At 44.1% G+C, this 12,528-nt stretch overlaps 1 protein-coding gene across 1 annotated transcript; it reads left to right on the top strand.

Moving 5' to 3' along the window:
- Window positions 1-739: 739 nt before the first annotated feature.
- LOC134098466 (uncharacterized) lies at window positions 740-5,036 on the top strand. Its single transcript, XM_062551521.1, has 3 exons — window positions 740-781; window positions 2,826-3,025; window positions 3,829-5,036. Exons 1-3 carry the CDS (start codon window positions 740-742, stop codon window positions 4,547-4,549), a joined length of 963 nt encoding a protein of 320 aa, XP_062407505.1. The 3' UTR covers window positions 4,550-5,036.
- Window positions 5,037-12,528: the final 7,492 nt, after the last annotated feature.

The following is a 12,528-nucleotide window of genomic DNA, read 5'->3' as shown; positions in this document are numbered from 1 at the left end:
CTCCCTCTCCATTTCCCTCTCTCCCTCTCCCTCTACCTCTCCCTCTCCATCTCTATCTCTCCCTCTCCATCTCTCTCTCTCTCTCTCTCTCTCTCTCTCTCTCTCTCTCTCCTCTCTGGTCCTTTTCTCTCTCCTCATTCCACAGCCCAAATCAGCTGTTTGTGGTCCATGTTACATAGATGGCTGTGAGTGCCATCGTGTGGTGAGCTGGAGAAACAGAGACTGCTTCAACCCTGATGTATGGAGCAGAAAAGGTTCAAAGGAGAAGTCAGTGGTCTGATGTATGTGTCACATCACCACATAGTGTATAAATATGGGCAGAACAGGGTGGTGCCCCCTCAAATAGAATTTGTGCCCCTTTAGTGTGACCATCACATATTATGTTTCTATTTTGTTACCATTTCATGTATTAGGGTTTTTTTTCATTGGTTACATGCAGCACTGGAAAACTGACAGCCTCTCCTTTCCCTGTATGCTCTCTCTCTCTCTCTCTCTCTCTCTCTCTCTCTCTCTCTCTCTATCTATCTATCTATCTCTCTGTCTCTCTCTCTCTCTCTTTTTCTCACACACACACACACACACACACACACACACACACACACACACTCAATGGACTCACCCCCCCCCCCCCCCCCCCCCCCCCCACTCTGTACGAGCATGTGAATCAAGACACTTCAACATTGCTGCTGCATAAATATTCACCCCTTCAAGTCAGTGTGGCTTTGGCCGCAATTAAAGCATGGAAAACGGGTCAAGCGCTGCCAAGTTGGAAGGGAATCAGGTATGAATAGCCCTTTTGAAGTCCAGCCACATACTGTATTTTCTAAGAGTGATGTCTGGGCTTTGACATTCACCTTGTTGTCTTTGTTGTCATTTCTGTGTAGTTTTCCCATAGGCTTCGGCTCATTGTCTTGCTGGAGAGTAAATGTTCACCTAACTCGTAGTTCTCTTGCAGACTGAATGAGATTGTCCTCAAGGATTTCCATATTTGAATTCCTTTTACTAGGCTATACTTTTACCTTTACAAGCATGATCCATGATGATCAAAAAGCAACATTTTGGTCTCATCAGAGCAACAAACCTTCTATTTGCCTTGGAGTCTGTGTCAGGATCTACACCATTCATTGAACATGACCTGCTATACCCTCTGTTACCTCACTTCCGGTTAGTGATTTATAGATGCGGTTATTTTCTCACAATTTTCTCACAATATGTTGTGGAGTAGTTACACTTTTCTGAGATCTAACTCCTTCGTTTCCTTCATTTATCTACACTGTAATGCTTTATGGGGGGTTCCAACCTGCAAATTGCTCTAAATATTTCATGGCGCCGTTGCGCTGCATGGCCACTAGATGGCGCCATTCTACAGCGTTTTTACACCCATTACAGCCCGAAGTGCAGTGCATGCGCTACCTGGTGGGCATGATTATAAAGCCCATTATTAGTGTGCTTGCTGCAAGCAAAGCACACTATTGTTATCCGTGCGTTTCATATTATTTATCTTAAGTCCAACTTTTGTCTCCCTATCTTGTCCTAGGGATTTGGAGCTAGAGACGCCGTTCCACCTCTCACGCGTGCGTCCTGATGCGAGGATGGTGGCTTGTATACAGCTTTTTGATACGCCTTGTCGTTCTCCCGTTATTCCAGTTTTTCCGGTCGATTTTTTCCCATAGGAATGAATGGAAAAGTGATTTTTGAGCGCTGATGCCCACACATTTTTCCACCTGTAGCCCAAACCGTAAGACATAAGGTCATGAAATTTGGTACGCTGATAGAGGAGACTACCTTGATTGACACCACCAGGTTTCATGCTCGCCACTCTCACGCTCTAGCGCCACCAACTGGTCAAAGTTGGAAAACACGTTCATGCCCGTAACTTTTGATCCGTATGGCCGATTTTGATAACACTTATACCATTGGAATCCTCTGACTCAGCTGATTCCAACGCACTATATGACGTCATTTTCCGCCATGATGGATTTTCCTCCATTTTGAATTTTGTCCAAAGTCAAAGTAAAGCGACTCTGGCCGCATAGTTTATCCGATCGTCATGAAACTTGGCACGCGTGATCTACAGACCAAGGCGGATCAACTGCCTTGATTTCGCCTACATACGTCCAAGCGTTCGCCTGTGACAACCAATTAAATTCAGCGAGCGAAGCCGCCAAACAGGAAGTGTGCCTATCTTGGAAATGCTGTGACGTATGAAAGCCATATTTGGTGGGATGAGTTGAGACCCCATCCAAAGCACCCTCAATAAATTTGGTGTTATTTGGTCTGTCTATGGCTCTATAATTAGCAAAAACGTGTGTGTTGGTGAATGTATACTATTATTCGGAATAGCTCATCTTAAATTGCTTAGGTCATGCAAAAATGACATTTCAGAGTGATTTAAGATACAATGTTGATATTTTTTTTTAAAAATCAAATCAAGGCCATTCTTGTAAAACATATTGATGCAATTATCACAGCACTATGGAGTTACACCATATATTTTCATACTCTCATTATGGCATGACTGAAGACTTATACTGTCCAATGTTTCATTGGATCACAGAGATTTTCCGCGACGGTACAATGTGGGTATTGTTCTAGGGTGGTCCGCAACGGGGTGTCTCATCCCGAGACTAGTGATATCTGAGCAATGCCATGGCCCCGAGGGGCAAGTACGGACTTACGCGCTGTTAGCTAATGTGTGTGTTCATTTGGTATATATACTAGACGATCACACGATGTTTCATACTGACGGTGTGTTTTGGATGATTTGTATTGACCTGAGCATTCTGGGTAAATCAATCCCAAAGCTGGCGAAATACCGGAAGTAGAGCTCTGTGCCAAGCAATGGTCTCTGTTTGCCAGCCAATCAGCAACTCGCGTTATCGACAGTTCTGTCGACAGTTTATCGACAGTTTTCTGCTTCAGGCCAATCAGCAGTTTGGATTGTCGACAGTTTTCTGGGCCAATCAGCAGCTCGGATTATCTACAGTTTTTTGAACTACGGCAGCAACGAGAGTGTTTTCACTGAGTGAGTAAAACTAAAATTAAGAAAATATTTCGAATGTATTTGCGCAACATTGTCACCCCAGAGCACTTTTACAATGTACTAACATGGAATTTGTCTATGTAGGCCTATTACATAGACCTATTACGGTTTTGGTATTTGAAGATAGATAATTCGTTAGCTATTTATGCTAATTCGCGAATAACTAGCATTATCGAACGTCGACACGTCAGGCGTCCTGTTTACACATGTAAACTATATTTACCTTTCGAATTTCTACTCCAAACTGTAGTAATTACATCTACACACTCTAGGGAAGCTAGCCAAATAGTCTGATCAAAGATAAAATGCATTTTGAGAGCTCGCCAGCATGTAATGTAATGTAATGTAATGTAAGGCATTGCATTGGAAATGAATGGGGTTGTACATGATGCTACAGTGTAAACATGTGACGATCACTGAACACACACAACATATAATTATGAAAAGACCATACAGTTAGTATCTTTAGACCCTTAAGATTATAATATCACCACATGAAATCAAAAGATAAAGTTGAAGTTTATGTTTTATGCATTAACAATAAGCCTGTTTTTTAATTGCTGTAAATGCATTAACCCTGGGGGTCATCATTTACCTGTTGTGTCACGTTATGTTAATTTGTTATGTTATTCACTATGTTTCAATAGTGAATGTGTAGTACTAGGATATCATTAGTCTTATGTGTGTTATTCCTGGTAATATTGCAATTATATGTAGTTTAACCTGTAATGCTCACTCAATGTAGTGCACGTTTAATACTGTGCTGTGTCATTTCACTGTGCTAGCTCCAGGCGTTGCAGCAGAGGGACGACCACTGGCACCAGCGGCGGCAGCGGGCTCAGCAGCGGCGGCGGAAGCGGTGGCAGTGCCAGCGTCAGCGACAGCGCCGGGCCCAGCAGCAGCGGCGGTGGATCGTCCTCCGGCAGCAGCTACTGTGGTGCCTACAGGCCAGGTGCCGACAGCAGCAGCAAGGGTGGCCGCGACACTGGCAGCAGCACCGGCTGTGGCAGCACCGGTGCCTGTTCTGCCAGCGCCGTTACGGCTACTGGCGCCATTACCGCCTGCCCCCTCAGCTGCTGTCCTGGCCGTACCACCAACAGCTGCTGCAGCTGCAACAGGACCTTTTCGTGCTACACAGCCTCTCCTCCTGGACCTCTCAATGCCCCAGCAGACTGTGAGGGTGCTCCCCATCCCCCCCCCCCCCCCAACGCTCCCTCGGACAACGCCAGCCCCACACGTCCTCCCTCTGCCGCTGGCCGCCGCACATCACGCCGGCCCTCAGGTGCCTGCACTGCAGCTGCTGGACAGGACAGCAAGGACAACAAGCAGTGCAGGCAGCACCTCCTGCTCAGCCTGTCTCTTCATACAAAACTGAATAGGCGAGGAGGAAGAGGGCTGAGCAGAGGGCAGCGGCACAGCCGGGGACAGTCACCGCTGCCCGGGCCGGCGTGCCACAAGTGCAGAAAATGCGGCCTGCCTATGCTGTTGTTGATGGATGTGCTGTGAAAAAAAACACAGAATTGTATGCCATGTCTGTTCCTCCCTGACAGGTCGTTGTTCTAAACCAGGTTATTGGTGTTCTTCACCTGTGCTTTGACACCTTACACACCTACACCTTACACTGCCTATGCTGTCACCTGTGCTTTGACACCTTACATCGCCTATGCTGTCACCTGTGCATTGACACCTTACACTGCCTATGCTGTCACCTGTGCTTTGACACCTTACACTGCCTATGCTGTCACCTGTGCATTGACACTTACACTGCCTATGCTGTCACCTGTGCATTGACACCTTACACTGCCTATGTGCTGTTGTTGTTCTGCACCTGTGCTTTGACACCTTACACTGCCTATGCTGTCACCTGTGCATTGACACTTACACTGCCTATGCTGTCACCTGTGCATTGACACCTTACACTGCCTATGTTGTTGTTGATGCATGTCCTGTAAAAAAAAAAACAGAATTGTATGCCATGTCTGTTCCTCCCTGACAGGTCACTGTTCTAAACCAGGTTATCGGTGTTCTTCACCTGTGCTTTGACACCTTACACTGCCTATGCTGTCACCTGTGCTTTGACACCTTACACTGCCTATGCTGTCACCTGTGCTTTGACACCTTACATTGCCTATGCTGTCACCTGTGCATTGACACCTTACACTGCCTATGCTGTCACCTGTGCATTGACACCTTACACTGCCTATGCTGTCACCTGTGCATTGACACCTTACATTGCCTATGTTGTGATTGATGTGCTATGTAAAAAAAATAATAGTAATAATTCTATGTGATGTGTGTTCCCCCTGATGTGCTGTTCTTATTCTGCACCTGTGCTTTGACACCTTACACCCGTTCTTATTGATGTGTGTGCTGTGTAAAACTGGCCATGCACCCTTCCAGGGGCCAGTAGCAGATCCAGTACCAGTAGCAGATCCAGCCGAGCCAGTGGCTGGGACCAGTTATTTCCAGGCCCAAGCTGTTGTTTGACCCCTTTTTACTGAGGATTCTATTTCATGGATCTTTATTATGCATTAATTCAGTCATATGACTTCATATTTCTAATAAATTGTGTTGTTATATACTGTTATCATTGTTGTCGTGTCCTATGAAACAAATAAGATCCTATATCAATTTTAAAGCAATAAACAGTGTTTATATAGCTAATAATAATAATAATAATAATAATAAGTGTTTATATAGCTAATCATAATAATAATGATAATATTTATTGTATAATTTAGTGGCATTAACACAGGAAATAAAAAGACATACTGTAAATGAAAAATATATGTATTGCATTAACTATAGGTTCAACACAACATATTTAATCATTGTAATAATTAGAACATGTATAAGGTTTCCATATACATACACGCCGATTTTACAGTAGGCTTCCATCGGGATTCGAACCTGCGTCTAGCATGCAATTCAGCATGCTAACCACACGTCTTAGGTCGCGTTTTTGTGTTAAGTGCGCATGCGTGCACATAGCGCGGGAAAAGAGAAGAATGCTTGGGGTGCTTTATCCTGAGACTGGTTAGATCATAGCAAAGTCATGGCCCTGAGGGGCAAGTATGGACTTCTGCTCTGTTAGAAGACATGTGTGTTCATTTGGTATATATACTAGACAATCACACAATGTTTCATACTGACGGTGTGTTTTGGATGATTTGTATTGACCTGAGCATTCTGGGTAAATCAATCCCAAAGCCGGCGAAATACCGGAAGTAGAGCGGTCGCCCTGTCTGCGGTGTGCGTGAGGCAAGGAGGATTTTAATTAGAATGTAATCGCAGTTAGTAGTTTGTGGACAAGAGGCAGATGTAACGGACTGACGTTTCTGTTTGAAAGAGTTGTTAGTGTGTGTGTGTGTGTGTGTGTGTGTGTGTGTGTGTGTGTGTGTGTGTGTGTGTGTGTGTGTGTGTGTATGTGTGTGTGTCTTTGTTGCCGGTGTACAGTATTTCTGAATATGAATGCTGTCTGGACAGGAAATGGCATAGCTTTTATCACATGCAACCAATCCAAAATCGATTTCATATTCAGAAATGTTAACCAGTAACAGCCTGGTTGCTTTGACATATCAAAACCAAATTTTATCCTATTACATCATTTGAACAGGTGAGTCGTCCTGTTTATTTTACCATCCATTTGAGGCTATAACACATTGCAACTTATTCAACAGTGAGTAAACTGTGGATGTTCCCGCATAACAGGATAGCTATACTCCTAACATTACTCGTATTTGTTCTAGAAACATGCCTAGTTCCTTAGGCTCCCTCCTTCCTTCAGTGGTTACGTGTTTCATGCTAGCTACACGTGAACAACTCATACTTAATTCAACACAAGGTCTACAGACCTTAGAGGTGTACATTTCATTTTCATACATCAAAGCATTCGCCCATGGCAGCCAATCAAATTCGATGGCAAAGCCTCCAAACAGGAAGTGAGGTCAAATCTCGGAAACGCTTTGAGGTGTCAAGACCATATTTGGTGGGATGATTTTGGACACAATCCAAAGTAGCCTTAGTAAATTTGGTGTAATTTGGCCACTAGGGGGCGTCGCAATTAGCAAAAATGCATTTTGGCTCATATCTCTTTACGTCTTTGGGATGACATCTACATTTTTACATTGGAGGTGCTCTGGGACATACCACTGATAAACCTAGGCAACCCGTCACGTCAGTGTAAGAATTCGGCAAATCGAGGGTAACGCCGCCAAACTCGAAGCAGCTTTGCGTCTTGGTCAAACTTTGGCGCTTTGACCTGAGGGCGAGCTGTTGCTTATCCTGCCGGGGCGCTCTCGTGGCGCGTCGGAGCAAGCACACTTCGCACTTTCCCACCGGGAAATGCATTCTAGTTTTTATTAGAAAATATTTATTAGAAAGTTTATGAGAAAAACTTTGAAAACATCTTTAAGATTTGAGGTTTTGAATGTCATAACTCATCTTAGCAATGGGAACAGTCTTAGGGGCTAGCAGTTTTCATAAGATTTCGCCACATGCCAATTTCTGTTAATCTTGCTGTAGGCCAGGGCTCTTCAATTAGCGGCCCGCGGGCCGGATCCGGCCCCCGAGATACTTTGTAGTGGCCCTTGAAGTGTTGGCTGATGTTATAAGCAAATCCATATTCGGTAGAGACGTAAAAAGCTGGTGGAAAACACAACGAGGTACAGCGATAGGCTACACTGCGCCTATAAATAATGTTCTGTGTGGTGCGTTGCCGTTGTAGGCTGTGTTTCTGGGTATTATTCAAAGACGTTACTTGTACCTTGCTTCGTTTTTACGCAGCGTCACCAACATGTTGACGTGCGCCAAATCCAAGTTGTTTTCCTCAAAGCATGAAGCATTTTTGGTGCATGAAATCTCACCGGTATAGTGTGCCTCTCCAGTCCAAGCATATCCTCGCGAAAGCATTCGCCACTCGTAATGTAGCTATTGAGGCAAATAGGAGTCGGTTTAAAAGTTTAACTTTGGTGGCATCAGTAGGCTACTGTTTCATGCGCTCACTCGCTCGGAAGTCCTGCAGCCACTGCACCTCAGCCAATTGCACGTAACGTTTAGAACGAGTTGAATATAAGTTCCATTTTAGCTTAGTTTCAAGGTAAATTGCCACTACGTTGGAGTATATAAGCTACAAACATTTTAACGGGTTTGACCACGCAAATATTCAGTGTGAATCTGTGAAACTAATACACATCCATCGCCTTGATGTCAAGTCCACTGTAAGTAACATTGATTTGTGAACACGTTCATCCAATTTAAATGGTGGGAACGTTAAATGTACACGTATGTTGAGAAGAGTTAAATATGCGACCGATTACGCACATTCATTTCTTTTGAGCACCGTTTGAAACCTGTTTGTACCCATTGGAAATTGTATGGACTTAGCAGTTACTGCGCAAAGCTCAGATATCATTGCTGTTAATGTTATCACAGATTTCATATTAGCCATATTAGCAATGTACTGTAGATCCAGTGTCACCTTCCCAATGCTGGTAGTGGCCTGTGGCAGAAATATTCCCAAAACACAAATACAACAAAATAACCACCAAAAAACCTAGATTATTATTTTACAAAATGCAACATATTAGCAATATAGATCCAGTGTCACCTTCCCAATGTTGACCTACCACTGTGGTAGTCTGGGCCTGTGGCAGAAATATTCCCAAAACACAAATAGAACAAATAACCACCAAAAAACGCTATTATGCTTTTACAAAATGCAAGTATAGATATATGCAGTATAGATCCAGTGTCACCTTCCCAATGTTGGCCAACCACTGTGGTAGGCTGGGCCTGTGGCAGAAATATTCCCAAAACACAAATAACCAACAAAAAACGATATTATGCATTTACAAAATGTTGTAGTTTATTGTATCATTTGTACGTGATTACTCATATTTCAAGCGGTATTTCTCCGGCCCCTCAGTTGTGATACTTTTCATGAACTGGCCCCTATTACAAACTAATTGAATAGCCCTGCTGTAGGCTATAGTGAAATTGTTGCTGGCATTAGTCTGCGGTGTTAGTTTGAGCCAAGGGCATAGGTTTGGTCTCAGATTTTGTGAGGACACACACACACACAAATTCAGATTCAGATTTTATTTGTCACGTACATACAATGCAGTGAAATGTTACAGTCGGCTCCATGCTAAGTAAAAAGAAACACACAAACTGACACAGAAACAGAAACAACCCATCAAGAAACTTGAAGTGTTTATCATTATGACACCCTCTGAAAGCATGCCCAGTTTCACACACAGACACACAGACACACACCAGTAACAAACCAGAAAACAATAGGCTACATTCAAGATGTCAGAGGGCTATGATAGAGAAAAAAGTGATACACTCAATCAGTCCATTAAAATACTGGACGGCTTGGGGGAAGAAACTCTTCCTGAGTCTCTCAGTCCTTGCCTCCGGTGTGCAATATCGGACAGACCATAGTCTGGGTGCAGGCTAGGGACTCAGAGTATTTTGGAAGTCTTGTCCTTACACCACTTGGTATAGATGTCCCTTAGGTTAGAGAGTTGATCCCCTATGGTACGTTCAGCGGAACGCATCACTCTCTGCAGAGCCTTTCGGTCCTGCATGGTGGTGTTTCCATACCAAGCGGTGATGCACCTAGTCAGGACGCTCTCTATGGTGCTGGACAAGTGAACACACACACACACACAACTGAAGTGACACTGTCTTTTACTGAGAAGAAATGTGTGCAGACAAACATAATTATGTAGTAGGCCTTTGTTGTCACAGGGACAAAATTGTTGCTTCCATACTGATACCACTTGAAGGGTTTTGATTTAGATCCTTTTCAATTTTAAAAATGTTATTTGAGGGCCCCCATCACCTTGACGCCATCAGTAATATTGAATATGTGTGATCATTCTTTGTGTGTGGGGTCACCTGTGTGTGTGTGTGTGTGTGTCTGTGTGTGTGTGTGTGTGTGTGTGTGTGTGTGTGTGTGTGTGTGTGTGTGTGTGTGTGTGTGTGTGTGTGTGTGTGTGTGTGTGTTGTGTTTAAGTGTGTGTGTTTGTGCATGCATGCATGTGTGTTTATGTGTGTGTATCTGTATCGTTCATGGGAATGTGAGTGTATGTGTGTGTGTGTGTGTGTGTGTGTCGGTGTCATCCTTGTGGGGCTACATGCCAGGGATGGAAATTTGCTTTTTTGTCCCACCTGTGGCAGGTAGATTTTAAAATCTACCAGCCACTCAACATTTCTACCAGCCAATTTATATACAACCGTTCCATACATTATACTGCCAAGTAGGGATTGTAATGGTATGAAAATTTAACCCCACGGTTATAGTGACCAAAACGATCACGGTTTTCGATATTATCATTGCGTTCAATATGTTAAGAAAGCACTGATAGGACAAGCTGAAATAGTTTTTTTTTTTTTTTAAAGTGTGACCGGGTCTATAATTACATTACAAAAATATAGGCAAAGAAGCTGGAAGAAAGAGAGTCTTGGGGCATATGCAGCGGACCTATACGACTATACGCAAGCAAAGTCTATCCAGCCTTCAGTGACACACAGCAGGCAGTGCTTACTCTTCAGGCCTTTATCCAGTTTGAGGCCAGAATGACTGTACTGTAAGTGACTGCAGCATTATTGGCCAAAGCAGAGTGGGTAGAGCAGGTTCTGTGTGCCGCCAACACCTAACACCAGGTGGGACAAGTAGACCCTTGCGATAAAGAGGTGGAGCCGATCAGTCAAGTGATGACATCTAACCCCCAATATCCCAAGCATCACCGACTTCATCGACTTGGCCAGGTGTATGGACTGTACGCAGACTGTAACATTGATGGCAATCCTGTGTGAGCCTTGCTGGAAACAGGGTCCACTATTTACCATCATCTGACCAGGTGCACTGCCCAACACAACCAGCTGTCAGCCATGAAGACTCCCAAATGAAAGGGAGAAGAGTACTATCACTGTCCAGCCCTTCTGGTTGGCTGACATCAAGGACAAAGGCATCGTTGGCTTGGATGTCTTGACCAAGTGGGGGCCCCGGTGAACATGACCGGGGCGCAGCTTAACCTGATAATGGTATCTGTGGTTCTCCACACCGACAGAGCGAGCAATACATCGAGAGGAACTGCAACAAAATCCAAAGGTCGACAATACTGTTGATCAGATCGAGATCTGGATACACCAGAGGCTCACCCCAAGACTTTATTGGCCATGGACTATGGCAGTTTCGCTTTCTTCCCACCTCCCTCAAACAGCTAATGGAGAGAGTGCTGGTGGACTTGCCTCACAGTGGCTGCGTTGTTTACCTGGACAATCTAATGCTGACTGTAAAAAGTCAGGCGTTAGCTTCAGAGCCAGTCTCAGGGCAAGGGCCAGCACTTCTATTCTCCACACAAGAATAGAGGGGCTGGCATGAGTAATGAAAATGGCCCAACTCGTAGGGCAGTCAGTTAGGTACATTGGCAGTTGTGTTAATGCAGTGGCCTATCATCACAGAGAACCACACTTTTTAAATAATCAGACTACTCAATTATAAAGACAGCTACAAGTCAGCTGCACAATGTCTTGTCGGGCAAAAATATGAACCTATCAAATTGCAGCATGTGCTAACTTCTATTAGCTTGTTTTGAAGAACAATTGTGTTGCCTCGTATTTTCTGGGGTTGTAAGATGGAGGAAATTGCATAATTGAGCTATAAGCTCAGGTCTGGCTACTATTTTGTCTTTAGACCTAAGTGTTTCGTCTGAGGGGCTTTTTGAAAGGGTGGAAACTATATCTCCACCTCAGCATCTTTGGGCGAACGCTAGACACGTTGCACTTTTAAGGGAAAATAAAAAAAACATGTTTTCAGACCTTATTATATCAACGATTTGGACTTCCCTTATTAGCATTATTAATCATCATTATTGATATTGTGCCCCATACCCGATACTCGACAGTAGCCTAACCTCCTCACCTAAACATACCCAGACTATTTACTAAGGTATGAACAAGACCCACCCGGTCCATGCACGTTTGAACATTCGAGTCCATGTGAGGTCCAGACCCAATTACCAGGGCATTGGCCAGACGCCATGTCTAGTGACTCTTGTTGCATCTGTCTGTGCAGTCAGTGCAGTGCTGAACTGGGAAGTTCTTTGTGTTTGTGATTTTATAGTTTGAGATTTATATCATTATGTCTGCTTGGTGGTGGTGACAGATGTCGATCAGCTTTGTAGGGATATAAAGGAGTAGAGGCCCTTTTTGGTGGGCTTATCTGCAAAAGCCTGCTGTCAGTAATCCTCTGTGGTAGCTTGGGTGTGCGCACACACACACACACACGCACACACACACACACACACACACACACACACACACACACACACACACACACACACACACACACACACACACACACACACACACACACACTCTCACACACACACACACACTTGTATGTCAGTATGTCAGGTTATCTGCCAGGCATGGGAAATTAAAAGACAAACATGATGAACATTATTCTGACA

The sequence above is a fragment of the Sardina pilchardus genome, chromosome 2 (genome assembly GCF_963854185.1).
Source record: "Sardina pilchardus chromosome 2, fSarPil1.1, whole genome shotgun sequence".
NCBI lineage: Eukaryota > Metazoa > Chordata > Actinopteri > Clupeiformes > Clupeidae > Sardina > Sardina pilchardus.
The sequence above is the reverse complement of the archived record's forward strand: the minus strand, read 5'-3'. Positions and strand labels throughout refer to the sequence as shown.

Bases quoted from the DNA above. Each gene is read 5' to 3' on its own strand.
- LOC134098466 (XM_062551521.1), top strand. From the start codon at position 740: ATGGAAAACGGGTCAAGCGCTGCCAAGTTGGAAGGGAATCAG. The intron at 782-2,825 runs GTATGAATAGCC...TACCGGAAGTAG, and splicing joins CCAAGTTGGAAGGGAATCAG to AGCTCTGTGCCAAGCAATGG. The intron at 3,026-3,828 runs GTGAGTAAAACT...TCACTGTGCTAG, and splicing joins AACGAGAGTGTTTTCACTGA to CTCCAGGCGTTGCAGCAGAG.